The sequence below is a fragment of the Saccoglossus kowalevskii genome, chromosome 18 (assembly GCF_978046115.1).
Source record: "Saccoglossus kowalevskii chromosome 18, keSacKowa6.1, whole genome shotgun sequence".
Lineage (NCBI taxonomy): Eukaryota > Metazoa > Hemichordata > Enteropneusta > Harrimaniidae > Saccoglossus > Saccoglossus kowalevskii.
In genome coordinates, this window is record NC_140658.1 from 7,240,117 (window position 1) to 7,257,496 (window position 17,380).

Genomic DNA, 17,380 nt, shown 5'->3' on the forward strand with positions numbered 1-17,380 from the left:
TTCCATACAAAAAGCCTTTTTCAGCGAAAATTAATTCCAGCAAAAATAAAGTATTCCACAGTATTACATTTACTCTATAGTCAGTATCACATGCGCTTACAATAAAGACAAATATGTATCAATGATCAATACAGGTCATATTTAATGAGCCAACATACAATACATGTAACTTTAGGTTAAAGTTCACTTCTATTAGAAATATACTTCTAATAGAGCAAATACTTCTCATTCAAGTATAAAACAAACATTATTATTACAATCACATATTTCCTTTTTCAAGTCCAGACCATTATGAATGTATATTGGAGAATTACTCATATTAACAGAAGTACTGGTATATTTCACTGGCCAATGTCATACCCTGTTACTTTGTAGCTGGTTTGAAACCCAGCTAAAAACTTCAGCAAAGACATAAAAAAAGTCATATTTCGATCAACAGGCTCTGTAAAGAATTATACATTTTCTTAGAAGTTAAAAGACAAAATTAATTGATCTCATTAGTCTTATTTTTAACCACCCACATACAAGTCAAGTTGAAATCTGATATACGATTAAACTGCTCTCTTTCTCTCGCTGACAAAACTCCAACTTGGAAACACTTCATTCATTACACCCAATAACCAATCAATCAGAAACTTAGTTACAAACAGCATATGTAGAATAATCTTACTTGTAGTAGTAAGGTACTCTCTGGTTGGTTAACAAACTGCATCAGAGGAGAGCTCCTAGACTAGATGATACTGGTTCACATTACCTGCATCAGATGTTAAACTGCAGCTCTGCAATCCCTGGGATTGCACCAGTGCATTATGGAAGTACAATGTGAATGGCCTGTCAATTGGTTACTATGTATACACACGTTACCAAGGATTCAAGCTCTGTTCTAATATCTTATGTACACCACTGTCTCTGTTGAAAGGACATAGAAGTGACGTTCATGTTACAGATGTCTTGCAATGCAATCATCGTGAGTCAATATTCAATGTGAAGCATTTTTAATTAAGACTAGTCTGAGTTGCACACTAGACTCATGTTGCATTTAGTAGTACACTCAAAGCAGAATTTGAACAGCAATGCATGATGGGATTTCTTGTAGTGAAGACAAATACTGTAAAATACTTTTTTTTTTGCTTTGAATTAATTTTCGCTGAAGTAATGATTCAATGAAAATAAAATCCAGTGAATATACCTTTTTTCCTATATTTTACATTCGACTTTTCAAAAATCAGCGAAAATAAATTCCATACAAAAGACCCAAAAACCTTTTCAATGTAAATTAATTCGAGCTAAAATAAAGTATTTTACATTAATAAATTTTGATGTAGATTTTCAAGGTTATGCAAGTAGATTGTATTGTTTACATATGACATTCAGTAACACGGTCACACTCACTATTAAAATAGTGTCAGTATGTCTGTTGAGGAGAAAGATGTCACTGCTTTATAAGGATAAAGTGGTGACTGCCTTATAAGGAGAAAGTGGTGACTGCCTTATAAGGAGAAAGTGGTGACTGCCTTACAAGTTGAAAGATGTCACTGCTTTATAAGGATAAAGTGGTGACTGCCTTATAAGGAGAAAGTTGTGACTGCCTTATAAGGAGAAAGTTGTGACTGCCTTATAAGGAGAAAGTTGTGACTGCCTTATAAGGAGAAAGTTATGACTGTCTAATAAGGAGAAAGTTGTTACTGCCTTATAAGGAGAAATTTATGACTGCCTTATATGGAAAAAGTTATGGCTGCATTATAAGAAGAATGTTGTTACTGCCTTATAAGGAAAAAGTTGTTACTGTCTTATAAGGAGAAAGTTGTTACTGCCTTATAAGAAGAATGTTGTTACTGTCTTATAAGGAGAAAGTTGTTACTGCCTTATATGGAGAAAAATTTTGACTACAAGGGCAAGATAAACAACATGCAAATGTCTATCGGTTGATTGAAGGCTCAGGGCCTATGCATCCAGAATATGCAAAACAGTGCAATTCTATCAATACCTCCCAATGCATTATGGGAGTCATGACATGATTGCTAAACCAGGAATCTCTGACATCACGTTGTCAAGCGGCTGCCATCTTGAATTTTCAACAGCTTCAAAGAGTTCTTCATGTTTTGAAATGAATTCTGCATTAGCTTTGTCCACATCTACCGATATATCAATATCTGGAAAAAACAAAGAAACAAGCCATGCATGGCACAGTCCCCGTTAGTTATCAAATTTAAGATATATAGTTTTGTTTATAGTAATATAGCTGGAATATAACCATGTCAGGAATATGATTTTTTAACATTAAAATGATTGACATTTGTATCTGATCGTCGAACAAGTACTTGTTCATATTGAGAGATATTGCTTTGGAACAGCATTCAAAATCAACCATTTTGAATACATGTATATATATATATATATATATATAACATGATGTATAACAAATATATAAAATTTGAATATAATCAGTCAAAGCATTTAAGAGATGGCTCTCGAAGCCCAATCATTAAAACAAAATGGCCGCCTGATCTGAAAAATAAATGATGTGCATCAGAAACCTGTAATGTCTAATATATGTACCAAGTTTGAACGAAATCCATCTAGAAATGCCAGAAATACTTGATATTTGATGATTTTTTAGCACAAAAATGACCACTATTCGGCCATTTTGAATAGGATCGTCAAACCAATTTATCTGTCTATCTATGACATGATGTATAATGAATATTTAAAATTTGAACATAATCAGTGAAAGCAAGTCAGATTTATGGCACGAGAACCACATTCATTAAAACAAAATGACCGCCAGTCGGCCATTTTTAATTTTATCTGAAAAACAAAATTATTTGCATCAAGGTCCCATAATGTCTAATGTATATACCAAGTTTGAACAAAATCCATTAGTAAACAGCCGAGAAATGCTTGATTTTTAGGATTTTTTAGCACAAAAATGGTCGCCATTCGGCCATCTTGAATCAGATCGTAAAACAAAATGATGTGCATCAAGGTCCTATAATTTCTAATGTATACACCAAGTTTGAACAAAATCCATCTGTAAACAGCCGAGAAATGCTTGATTTTGATGATTTTTAGCACAAAAATGGCCGCCATTCGGCCATCTTGAATCAGATCAAGGAACAAATTGACGTGCATATGTATACCGTACTCAACCGCGTTAGCGCCCATGCCCGGGCAAGCGCCCCCCCCCCCACTTTTGCGCAATTTTTATATTTGGGGTCACATTCGGCAAAGCGCCCACCCCTTCAAAATGCAACTAATTTAAAACTTGGTCTTGCGTAACGAATCTTGGTAATCATTGATACAGCGTAGATATCGATCGCTGTGAACATGTTGTGAATGCGTAGAACACGGTAACCGTGCGTAAACTACGCTTCGACAATGACCTGTTAATACAAGTAACATGCGATAAATATTCCATGCCATATTCAGTTCTCAAAAATGGCTAGTTACTAGTTTTTTGGAAAAACCATGTCGTTTATTCGCTGAAATCAATTCCAACAGATCGTACTTCGACATCAATTATTCACTTCCGCATTGCGTTACCGAAAAGTCTTTGGGAATTTCCGAAGAATTGCATCAGTACAACACAGCATTCTGATTGGTTAATAACCAACTTGACCCATTAGGTCAAAGGACGCTGCTGTAGGTCAAATCTGCAATTGCATCATGGCGGAAAGTGATTTTTGTCGAGAGTTTGCATACGATCCAACAACTTCGTCAGTGGAAATAATATGACAATTTTGACTTCGACTGTGTTCCAACAGACTCAAATGTTTTTAATTCCGTAAATTATGGTGATACGTAATTAATATTGTAATAAAATGTGCGTATTTTTTGTGATCATTTCTGTTTCTTCATTGTGAAAATCAATGACGACGCAACTAATTTAGTACATGTAATTTGATTTTCCCTCAAAGACGTAATCTGTCACTAGATGAATCAAAATTTTCATTTGCACTCTTTTTCGAGGGGGGGTGCTCGGATAAGCGCCCACCCCTACAAAATCGTGATTTTCTGAGTTGAGGCCCCTGGGCGCTAACGCGGTCGAGTACAATAATATCATGTATGATGTGATTGTGATTGGTCCAGGCATTTCTAAGATACAGGTCCGAGCGCACGCACAGACGCACGCACAGACGCACGCACACACGCACACACAGAGGTCAAAACATAAGTCCCCGTTTTCGGACTGCGTCCGAACGGGGACTAAAAATTGTTTTGTTTTTTTGAAAAGTTGAAATTGGTGTTACAAGGAGATAGAAACTACATTAGTCCAACTTTGTCAAAAATTTGGTGTCTGAACAACTTTTTCTTCCTCATTCATTCATTCATTCATTCATTGGTACTGGGATAGAAAGTTAGTACAATTTTCATTAGCAACTACATAAAAAGAAACAAAAACAAAGGAGTAAACCAACCTTCAAAAACATCATCTTCACTCTGAAAAAAAAGAAAAAACTGAAAGTTAGAATTTTCACACTGATCCTTGAATATTGTGAACCGATTTTTTTTCGCTGCTAGAAATTTCTTCAGAATTTTATGACATTCGTGTGGACAAAATATCTTTTATGTCGTAGGACCTTGAAAACATTTTCACTGCCAGGAAATTTTATGATTTTTAGTCACTCACAAAATTCTAGAATATTTGTCATTCGCAAATTTAAAGCAGTTTACAGTTGTTACGAAGAGTGAAAGTTTTCTCAGAATTGTGAAAAAAACATTACGTATTGATATTAAAATTCCATCCATACTTACAATGCTACTTTTCATTGATGTGTTACCATGGTTACTGGTTTCACACTGGCTATATGATGTTACTGAGGTGTCAGCGGCTGTTTGCTGCTGAGAAGACGGATAGCTATTCCAAGCTGCATAATAGTTGTGATATTGTTGCTGGTATTGTTGATAATAGTCGCCATAATTCTGGGATGACGGTTGGTGTTGTGTGGACGACTGAACAGCTGTTATTGGTCTGCAAAATATGATACACAACAAATTGAAACCATGCATAAGAGACCTATGTACCAACTTTAATTGAAATCTATTGAGTAGTTCTTAATGTGTGGAAGAGACATGCATAAACATAGGGTGACCGCAATGACTTACCCACAGGGAAGTAAGAATGTGTGTTTTCGAATAGAATTTTCCCGTTCGTAAAATGCCACACTGACATATTTGAAAGTGTTGTCCTTATTTGGAAATTGTGTGTCACATTTATGTCACATCAAACACTTGTTCACTTCAGATTCAGGAGTGCTATCAGTGTGTAATGGAAATAAATACAAATACAGCACACATTCATTTTCAGATACCGGGGTAGTTTTCTGCAAAACGTGTCGCAAATAAATTAGTTTACATGCAAGTTAGCTAAGATTCAGTTAAATCTAACCCAACCATACACAATCTCTGAACATTATAGCAGAGCTTGGAAGTACATTACAAGATTATTGTACACAGTTTTCAGCTAGGAATTTCTTGCAAGTCGCTTTGACTTTATTACTTTAGAATCTATTTCTACTGCCACAGAGTTTAAATTTTTAAAAATTCACAAAATTATCTTCAAGCAGATGTCATGTTAATACATGTAGACCTCATGCAATTTAATCCCATCCCTGTCTTAATTTTTACCTTTTAGGTGTTGCTAGAGCAACTTTGATGCTTTTTCCTCCAAGACCAGTAACTTGATTCATTTCAATAAGAGCTCTCTGTTGGTCCTCTTCATTGCTAAAACGAACAAAACCGTAGCCTCTGGAATGCCCCATTGGATCTAGCACAACTGAAAACAGTGACACTATGTTGGTTCATAAGTATTTCAAAATAATCTCCTTTCAAGTCACCAACTCTAGTCGATCCAAAAGCAGGTTCATTTCTTCTCATCCATTTCTCAAAGACACAACAGAATACCATAAATGTAGAAATGGGCGCGATTTGACAATTTTATGAGAAATGGTTGTGCTTCAACAGAGTGATGAGAAATGGCTGTAATTCAACAATTTGATGAAAAAGTGTCATGATTAAATAATTTGACAATTCAATGAGAAATGGTTGTGATTTTACAATTTGATGAGAAATGGTTGACTCGACAATTCGATTAAAAATGGTTATGATTCGAAAATTCGATGTGAAATGGTTGTAATTTAACAATTCGATGAGAAATGGTTGTGATTTGACAATTTGATGAGAAATGGTTGTGATTCGACAATTAGAATGAGAAATAGTTGTGATTTGGCAATTTGATAAGAAATGGCTGTGATTTGACAATTTGATGGGAAATGGTTGTCATTTGACAATTTGATGAGAAATGGCTGTGATTTGATGAGAAATGGTTGTAATTTGATGAGAAATGATTGTGATTTTACAATTTGGTGAGAAATGGCTGTGATTTGACAACTTGATAGGAAATGGTTGTGATTTGACAATTTGATGAGAAATGATTGTGATTTGATGAGAAATGGTTGTGATTTGACAATTTGATGAAAAATGATTGTGATTTGATGAGAAATGATTGTAATTTGATGAGAAATGGTTGTGATTTGACAATTTGATGAGAAATGGCTGTGATTTGACAATTTGATAAGAAATGATTATGATTTGACAATTTGATGAGAAATGGCTGTGATTTGATGAGAAATGGTTGTGATTTGATGAGAAATGGTTGTGATTTGACAATTTGATGAGAAATTGCTGTGATTTGACAATTTCATAGGAAATGGTTGTGATTTGACAATTTGATGAGAAATGATTATGATTTGATGAGAAATGGTTGTGATTTGACAATTTGATGAAAAATGATTGTGATTTGATGAGAAATGATTGTAATTTGATGAGAAATTATTGTGATTTGACAATTTGATGAGAAATGGCTGTGATTTGACAATTTGATGAGAAATGGCTGTGATTTGATGAGAAATGGTTGTGATTTGATGAGAAATGGTTGTGATTTGATAATTTGATGAGAAATGGCTGTGATTTGACAATTTCATAGAAAATAGTTGTGATTTGACAATTTGATGGGAAATGATAGTGATTTGACAATTTGATAAGAAATGTTTGTGATTTGACAATTTGATAAGAAATGGTTGTGATTTGACAATTTGATGGGAAATGATAGTGATTTGACAATTTGATAAGAAATGGTAGTGATTTGACAATTTGATAAGAAATGGTAGTGATTTGACAATTTGATGGGAAATGATAGTGATTTGACAATTTGATAAGAAATGGTAGTGATTTGACAATTTGATAAGAAATGGTTGTGATTTGATAATTTGATGGGAAATGATAGTGATTTGACAATTTGATAAGAAATGATAGTGATTTTACAATTTCATGAGAAATGGCTGTGATTTGACAATTACATGAGAAATTTTTTCTTGGTATTAGGTTATGGAATTTTCTGTATTTATTAATGATTGATCAAGAAAAACGTCTTACCATTAGCAGCTTTACACGTGTAGTAACGTTTTGCAAAAAATTCATGCAATGCACAGTTATCTACCTCAGGTGTCAGCTCGCCAACAAAAAGAGAAAATTCTGGCCTGAAAAAAAAATAAGTAGATAGATGAATTGTACAAGAACAAACTAGACTGATAAATCAACCATCAAAAAAACACTGGTCAAGATTTGCATAGATTGTGATCAAATATGCATATGTTTGTTAGCATGATAGCTTAATTAATTGCTGTGGTCTTATTGCACGATAGTTACACAGCCTCATGTAAGCTCAAACAAAAATCAAAGAAAGTTTAGAAAAAACAAATCAGAAGAAGAGAACATGATTAATACCATGATACAATCTGTATTAGAAGCTGCTTCCCGAACAATTGAGAGCCAAAAATTCATCATTCCTCATATATATATGGATGCTCTAATAGATGCTGCATCCCCTCTCTTGCATTGCACCATTACTGTACTAATAATACCGTACAAAAAAGTTTGAAAAAAAAAATTATACTGTACATTAATAATTAATATAACTTACGACTGGTAACTTTGACCATATGCTGCAAAGTTTAGTTTAAATCTTTTAGACTGCAAAAAAACAAAAACATTAAAGGTCACTATAGAGAAATAGTTCATAGTATACACCATATGCGAGAAACTCAATAACATACAATAGTACAACACTATTAAACAATGGTCATTTTACATTACACACTTCTTCATGATTTGACTACCGTATCTCTATATAAAACCCAGGGGTTTTCCTAGAAAAAAACTGAAAGAGGGAGCACTACAATTCAGTGGATCCACCAGGTGGGGGAGATAGGGTTCTCCCTACCAGGGTGATAACTATAAGTTAAAATGCAGCATTCTATGGCTTCCTTGGGGCCAAATTTACTATCAAGACTGTGGCCACATGTGATTCCTGGTCAATCAAAATTTTATGGTTGCCAGAGGATCTGCTCCATAGTGTAAAGGGGCGTATGGCCATGGCATGAAGGCGCTGCGCCTCTGTTCCCTTGTTTAAAAAAATCCCTGACTATGTTCATTCGACCATCATCTCACCACTAGACTGGCACAGTCTGAGTGATTTATTTCTTTTTAAAGTTTAAATAAAATAAAAATATCGCGAAATGGAGGTGTTAACGTCAAATCCCTTGTAACCGCAAAATCACTCAGACTAGACGCAGTTGCAGCGCCTTCTGTGGTGAAAGCAAGAACTAGTGTGTATTCATACTTGTTTTTATGTTAATGAGCAGAATGACAGGCAAAAAAGTTATCCAATCACAGTAATTTGACATTTAAACTATATCTGGTTAACCTTTGTATCTGAAGACTGTTCACTTTTCTTGAAATTTCTGAATCATCAATCATACCAAACGAATTACTATTTATAGCGTTCCATGCAAATTATTTTAATGGAGAGAAAGAGTCTGCGTGTAGCTTTATCTTTTCTGGTTACAGTGAAGTGTGATCTGCACAGAAGACAATAACTGATAGTTTTACTGACGGCCACAATAAATCGATTGCATTTTAAGTTGCTCCTTTTCGTTTAGATGAAAAACAGTGCAGTGCGCATGCCTCCAATTCCTTCTTAAAGGGGAACCGCTCAATACTAATTAAATCTAATAGCAATAGATAGCTGTAAATAAGACCACTCCATATTTCGAAAAACTAAACAAATTTTTTTATTAACATAATTTAACTGAGAAAAATCACTACAGCCGGGCCAGTTTACCTCACCACTAAACTTGAAAGATTCTATACAGCCAAGGTATATATAAGTGCGCCCTCACTGGCAATACAGGAGATATTTTTTTCAATGAAAAATTGTCCAATCAAATTTCTCATTACAGTAAAGTGTTTAGGTGCTCCTTTTCATTGGGACATCATCAGCATTGGTGGGGCCATTAAGTCCCAATGTAAATGTCATCCCTAAAACAACCACAGTAGTAAAATGTCTACGGTAGAAGATTTTCTTCCTAGAGATTAAACTGCCTTTTTAAAATTGGTTACCTGAAGGCTGTAAATTCAACATTAGATCAATGCAATCTAATAATTTGTTTCTCTATTTATCACTTTTCAACTCTATTCATGTGCGCAATGCAAGCTCTTCTATGAAAATTGATTTTCAATTGTTACACACGAAAAAATAGCAACTGTATTTACAATAGGATTCTGGGCAATGAACTGTGAACTGATAAGACTTTAAAATAATGATTTCAATATTTTACACAGACCAACCCATGCTCAAGGCGGAAGCTTTGTGCTGCAACTCGAAGGAATGGATGCATGGAATCGAGAGCTGTAGTGCAGTGCCTACGTCAAGTATGCACTTTTACAGGATCAAGTGATAGTCTGCATAAATAGTTTGACCAACTGTGGTTTTCGTTCAGTACTAGGCCACATATCGAATATAATCCTACCAGTTATAAAGCTGCAAAAAAATGCTGCTACAAAACGATCAGATACATGTACACATGCACTCTTCATGATCAGCAATAAGTACACATGCACTCTTCATGATCAGCAATAAGTACACATCGCTATGAACTCTGATTGGCTGCATTTTTTTGAGATCTCTTCAATCAGATCTAATCAGATGTTTTCTTCGTAGAATGTCACACAGGTTTGTGGGAGATGCTTACGCCAAGCTGACAACATCCATTTATTTTTTCTGATGTTAAGTATTTGCACAAGTACTGGGTATTTTTCTTACTACAACTTTCCAGTTTTAATTAAATCAATCCAGTTTAAACTGAGAACAGTTTGGTTGCAGTCAGATATAAGAGAAACCTTTATCATATCAGTGTATATTTATAACGTTTATTTTATTAAGTTAAGACTATGGTGAAATTAAAATCTCACAAAAACTTTTGCTCAAATGTATTTCTACCATGTTTGCTCTATTAGAGACACATCTCTAATAAAATTGCATATTATATAAACATTGTATTGGCTGTATACTAAATCATTAAAATATTACTTATTTTAACCATAGAAAAATCTCCAACCAAATAAGGTATTGTGAGATGAGCTACAAATACAGCAAATATGGTACATGTGCCTCTATTGAAGATGTGCTTTGAATATAGCAATCCTATCGTATACTCGGACAGTATCTTGCAACAAAACTATGTCGACACATAAAAGACGAATCATAAAGGTGACTTACATTATTTGATCCTGGCAGTGGTTTACCATTATATTTTCTAAGAATAGCTTTAGCAATTTCGTCACTGCCAAAATCTACAAAGCAGTAACCTTGTGGAATTCTAGATGAAAGAGAAAATTACACGGTCAAAGCCAGACATGTGTAGATAAAACTAAAATGGCGATGAAGTATTTAAGGTTTGTAATGATGGACAATAGAGTATTAATCACTTTCTATTTCTTTGCAAATAAATTGACCACTTAATTAAATTCTATTCAGAACTGACTAATGTATTAGTGGAAAGTGATGGAGAACCAACTATTGTAGATATACATATACAACTATTGTTGAGATAAGTTGAAGTTGCAGTTGGGGGAGATGATATGACTGGCAGTTGAGCAAGGTGAGGTGGCTAGCAGTCAAGTGAGGTGATGTAACTGGCAGTCAAGCAAGTTTAGGTGGCTGTCGGTCAAGCGAGGTGAGCTGGGATTAGACCGTCATGAGACAGGTTAGTTTTACCCTACTGTTAAGTTAGGTGAGGTGGCTGTCAGTGAAGCAGGCTAATCATTAAATCAAAATCATGTCTTTGCATTACAAATAGAGAAAGTGTGTGTTATTTATAGTATTGAAAATTATACAATTTCCCATCATGCTTTGCTCACCTTGTGTATTTCTTTCTAATGATCTTCACATTGAGTACTTTTTCACCCACAGATGCAAAAGCTTCTATTACAAATGCTTCATCCATATAAGGCTCCAGCTTTAAAAAAATAACATAAATATAAGCAGGAATTAGAAGGCAAAAGTTTCAATTCAGATTACAATTGACTTATCAACACCCATATCATAGTTAAAAAAAGAAGTAAATTTCGCTTGCATAAATTTTAGGAATCACCAAAATCAACTTTTCAAATCAAAACCAGCATATTTGATCTATCAACAATTTTGATCAAGATTGTGGTCCATTTATCGAAGAACTAATCACAAGAAACCAGTTGAGCAAGGCTAACATCGATGTGGTTTGTAACCAGTCTTATGATTGGTTGTTGACAAATGCTGAACAGGCCATGCCTCCAATTGTGCCGTGTGTTCGGGTAAACCGTTAATTATTCGTAAATGGAGACAATTTGTGTAGTTTTCTTGATTTATTCTGCAGATATAGGTAAAATTTAGGTAAGGCTTTGGCAAAATTTGAAAGAGCAACTAATATTCTTCAATCTGGTATTTTTTATAGATTTTATTTTTCATTCTGTTCGTCCGTTTCTTCCAGTTTAAAAAATGTGAGCTGGCTGGAGCCTTCATCCCTTGTCTATTTCTTACACTAGATACCAGCCGATACACCCCCCCCCCCTCCCTCATTGAAAGTGTGTACAGTTGATCATAGTTCCTGGGCTCCCTGTGCTTGTACTGTAATCCTGAGGTTTGCTTGACAAAACTTGATTTAAATAGACGGCGCCCTATTGAGGACTGGACTGGACACAACCCCGTAGACTTTTTTTTTCATGTACTTGAGAATCATGAAATGTATAATATTTGTTCATAGTGTACATTTAGGAAATGGCTGTAAAAAATACTCACTCATTTTTTATAAAAAATAAAATATTTATATTTACAGCTGTTGTTGCTTCAATAACCTTAGCATATTTATTAAGATAGGGTTGTGACAGTGGCTATTCCATAATGCTATGGGCAGAAATCTGATCTTGATAGAAACAACAAGATGTTGGGGAGAACCCTGATTTTGGTGAAACAACAGAGAAGTTCTGGCAGAAAACCTTAGCATCATCGTTCGAATCGTACGGTTTCGCTAAAGCCGGCCATTCATAACTGGCCCACGAACCTGTGCTTGAACGTGTTAGGAAAAGTATTTCACTGCAATTAAATTGAGTTATTTGATTGGGCGCGCCAAGAAGCTGGCGCTACCAATCAGTGTTGATTTATCATAAATTTCAAGATGGGGGAGGGGGCATCATAGATTAAAACAATGCCGGCGTGTAGGCTCTGCGCTGATTCAGTCGAAGTCAAGAACAGAAGATCTATTTTCGTTGACACGCCTCCAATTTTTGTTTTCCAACGTTGAAAATTGTTTGTGGACAAGTGAATGAAGAATGTGGAATGTTTAAATATTTCTGCAAACCGAGTTTTAGTAAACTGACAAAACTGTCGGAAACGGATAACATGTCGACTTGTTTGATACATTCTTCGTTGCAACTAACACATCATTTCCCTTAGAAACAGCACTAATTTGTTTCTTTTGATGGTCAGTAAGCTCGTTCACAGAGAAAAAGCTAGCAACATGTTGATTTTTTATAGCGCCACGTTTTACTAAGTAATATGTCGTTTAAGCATGAGTTCTGATTGGGTAAATCAAATGAGCCCTAGTCAATCTTATAATCGTTTGAGGGTGTGCGACATACAGTAAATCGTGATGAAATCTACAAAGGGTTGATGTTGAGGCTTCGGACGAATAAATGGTCCTTTGCTCGCGAAGATGTATATACATCTGGTGTTGTCAGTTCAATAATAAATATATCAAAACAATTTACATGTACTGATTTCATCCGTAGTGGACACTTACTACGATTACAGCTGGGCCTATAAATGAAGTCGTACATAGAGAACAATTAAGGGCAATATGCTCAGGGCAAATCTTCTGTTAGTGTTATCAAGGTAACATATCATATACGTTCATTATTTTTATATTGGACATAAAGTAGCATACTAGTCAGTTATTGCACAAATATCATACAATTATTTGAAGGATTGGTGCCATGATGTGCACCTGTACCCCCTCCCCCAACAATAACAACAACAAACACAACCTCCTTCTGGTATCCGATATTCGAGGCGGTTGCGTCTTACTGAGGAGCGATGGGCAATAACACCTTTCAACGTCAAGAGGCGACTTTTTAGCTTTGCACATACGTCAATTGAAAGTACAATTACTTACATCCCCCATCCACACACTGCTCGTCATGCTGCCGTCAGTTACAGTCAACAATAACAAAACTTGGAACCAAGTTGAAACAGCACAGCACCGCCTTTGCACATGTCAAAACCCTGAATGGGGAAACACCACATAAATTGATGACGTCACGTTGGGTTTCCCCTAATGTGTTGTTATATCTCTCACTCTCGCGCGTTTTCAGTCCTGGGTTCCAGTGCGGCGCATTCGTCGATGTAAAGTAGCATACAGCTCCAAATTTGTACAAATATATTCAGCAAAAAATACCTCCGGATCAGGAGCTCACAAATAATTGACGTCACAGCACTGTTTGCTTGTTTGTTCTGTTCTCAAAGCTCAAGGTCTTGGGGATAAAACCCTAGGGATAAAACTCTAAGAAAGTTGCTGGCCGTTTGTTACTGACCTTGTTGGCACGATTATAATGTTTACTCTCTGATAATATACGAACTACAGTGCGCATAATATACATGGCGAGTCACTATGTTTGCTATTTTATCGTTGTGGTGTAATGTGGTTTCAAGTTGGCCATAATGAAGCAACTCCAAAAATGTGACCGTTTGTTCAGTAATGCCAACATTATTCGTAATAATTGTAGTTATATCCCAAATTTCAAATAGTTACTATGACATATGCCACACACATTATTTTAAATGGTCCCCAGGGAAACACGATACAACGGGGGCGGATACAGGATTTTTTTTATGGTGGGGTCAAACTTTAAAATCGCCAGACTAAGTTATTGATTTTTTTATATTATACAAAAACAAGTTGAATAATTTGAATGAATAATAACGGGGGTCGGACCCCAAGAACCCCTCCCTAGACCCGCTACTGTACAATAATTTTGAGGCGCATTTTATTTATTAAGATGTGGTGACAGCGAGAAACCAGTATATTGCACTTAAGTGATTTTCTGTTAGTTAGATCGATATACGATCAATAATTATTGACGATATTAGATCGACAATTTCCGAGATTTAAAATTGATACTAGACAGGCTGGGACTTGGGAGTCAAGAGTTCGTAAATAGGGAATACTCCAATAATTATTGATAAAAGCCGGGACTTGGGGCTATAGTCAATATTTCTGAGATCGCAAATTCCTCGGTAAGTATCGGATAATTGGCGAGTTTTGAGATCAATGTAAGGTCTATATTTGATAGACTGGAACTTAGGCCATAGTCAAGATTTTTGAGATCGGGATCTGCAGCTGTAGGGTCTGAGAATTACATTACATGCGTGACTGTATCGATCCAAATATTATCATGCTCATTGCTAGAGTCCTTAGTTACACATTTTTTTTGCTTGAATACGCATCAACCATTAACAATTCCAACTTGATGGAAAAGTAAAAAATAGAAAGTTCAATATGCAAACTACTTTTTTGTCGATCCACCCAACAACATTTTCAGTCGAAACTTTATAAAAAAAATGTTGACTTCAGCTGCTTGAACGTGATCTGCATTACACCATCGCGGAATCGCCGAATAAAAGTTTGCCCATTTATACCACCTTTTTGGGCTGCTGTTGAACTGAGACGGCGTAACTTCACGATTGACATTTAAAGCTCGTTGCCACCAAAATGCTCATTACTATGCAATTTCGGCTGATTCTGATAGTGACCCCACTGAGTCAAGTGATTTAAACGATGATAATTATTGTAATTAATACTGTTTGTTTTATTATGTTCTAATCTAAGATCATAAATCTATTCACTTCCAAATTTAGGGGGTTCGACCGAACCCCCTCCAAACTACGGGCCTGCAAATAATGGTGTACATGTATAACGTTACGCATGTTGGGATGTTTCTCTCCCGGGGCGGGGGCGGGGGCACTGGATTTTCAGTTTGGTAGGGTGTGTAAAACCCCGGACCCCATCATAGACTATTTTCACCTCATAAACCATACCCCATTATAGACCAAATAGTAATTTTGTATATCCCATCAGAGACCAAATTGTCACTAAATTTATTCAGTTATAGGTTGGATTTTCTCATCATCCAGACTCGTCAATCTGAATGAATGATCAATCCAAGGGAAATAAGAACAAAAGTACTTACTTTTCAACAGGCAGCATTTTATTTTATTCATAAAAAGTTGTTGTTTGACCATTTTGTGGACATTGATAGTATTTTGGATATTTTTTTTTATTATTTACTGATTATTTCTTGAGCCCCCTGTTCTGAAAACAGACCCGATCCCAGACCGGCAAACCTGATATTGAACCAAAAGGCAAGCAAAACTATACCCCATTCTAGACCAAACAGCTAAAATTTACGACCCTAAAGGGCGGCCTGTTCCCCGTAATGGGATTTGCATTAAGTGACACCCCCCCCCCCCAGCTGGGGTTCCTCTGCATACAACTTGGACAACAGTATGTTTAACCTATCAGCTAATTGTCATTAAGGGTTGGAGCATGCAGTCTCCTTCCCTGTTGTATGTCATATATATACTGTTTAGTATCACCCCTGTTGGCCAGAGATGAGGATGAGCAAGAAGGCTTGTTCAAAAGTCAAATGTTCAAGTGACACTAACTCCATTTATACCCTATTGTGTTCAGTAGTAGGCTCATATTCCAGTCAATAACTTTTCAGGGGGTCTTCGTTCTACTGATTGCTTTTCAGAGTAAAACTTGAATAAAGACACAATCTGTGTATCTGATTCCAGGTCAGATGCCCAGACTATAGCCCCCAGGATAACCCTGTATCCTTTAATACAGTGTGTGATCTGCCACATATACAGCCTCCCATGGGTGCCACTCCCCTAATTTTCAAGTCCATGAGGTGGGCTCCCCATTCTAATTTTGAGGCATCTGTAACCAGGTTTACAGATTAAGTGATGTTCAATCTGTGATTCCTGCCAATACGTTTCCAAAGTACAGTATGTTGATCACTTGCGGATGGTTAATAAGCTTTTTCAAGAGTCCATACTACCAGGTATATGCCACAAAAACACTGACCATCTCAAATGTGCTTGTACTACAAGCACATCAAGAGGGCAGAGTCATCTCGTATATTTAATCACACAAATTGGTATGCATTTACAACTGTAAACAATGGGTCACATGACCAAGAGTGGTACAACACTTGTTAATTTCAGTTCTGAAAAGGATACACAAGCCAGATCTGACCTGCGCACCTTGCTTACAAGGGCCAGACTAAGCCCATTGCATGTTGAATTCCATACACAGGAACATTACAGTAAGTTTGCAGGTGTAAAGACCCAGATGGTTTTGTAGATGCACGTTATTTGAAGTACATTTAGATCAAGCCTAAATAAAAAGTCAAGAATCATGACAAGACTGCCAACCACACAAGATTTAGTTCTGCATGCATACATTCTAGAAATTCAGTTCACATTTCCAAAACAAAAATACCCGACCACACCTGGAGTAGAAGCTTCCTGTTCATCCCGCCAAAACGGACTTCCAAGTAGGATTTCTTGCACTTAAAATTATGCAACCCCACAGTGCTTTTCACTAATCAAGTGCCCTCAAACACCTTGTTTCAGAAAGACTAAGTAAGGCCAGTAAGTATAGAAACTCCAAATAGAAATAACAGCCAGGCAGGAATAGTTTTAGGGCATGAAATGTTGTGAATTTTGACTTAATTTTTATTTTGACCCAGTGCCAAGCTAAAATGAAGTCTGTACTATTTCTATGGTTATTCGATAGAAACAAAATCAAAGGACATCAGGGACACAATACTCTGCACACTTCTAGTCATCTATGCAACATAAAATTTATCTTTAAGACTTCAAAGTCTACTCAACTTTTTTAAGGGGGTGGTGGTTACATTTAGACTGTTCTACAGAAATTGC

At 35.9% G+C, this 17,380-nt stretch overlaps 1 protein-coding gene across 2 annotated transcripts; it reads right to left on the reverse strand.

Moving 5' to 3' along the window:
- Positions 1-118: 118 nt before the first annotated feature.
- LOC100373468 (tRNA selenocysteine 1-associated protein 1-like) lies at positions 119-13,850 on the reverse strand. 2 transcript variants are annotated; one of them, XM_085493359.1, is made up of 10 exons: positions 13,548-13,850; positions 11,260-11,357; positions 10,619-10,718; positions 7,982-8,031; positions 7,435-7,538; positions 5,629-5,776; positions 4,756-4,972; positions 4,419-4,440; positions 1,988-2,153; positions 119-909 (listed from the first exon to the last, which is right to left on the reverse strand). In XM_085493359.1, the coding sequence occupies exons 1-9, from the start codon at positions 13,572-13,574 to the stop codon at positions 2,008-2,010; spliced, it is 912 nt and encodes a 303-aa protein (XP_085349485.1). In that variant the 5' UTR covers positions 13,575-13,850; the 3' UTR covers positions 119-909; positions 1,988-2,007. The 2 variants fall into 2 exon arrangements, with proteins under 2 accessions (XP_085349485.1, XP_002734335.2); XM_002734289.4 differs by having other exon boundaries at positions 119-2,153.
- Between the last annotated feature and the right edge of the window lie 3,530 nt (positions 13,851-17,380).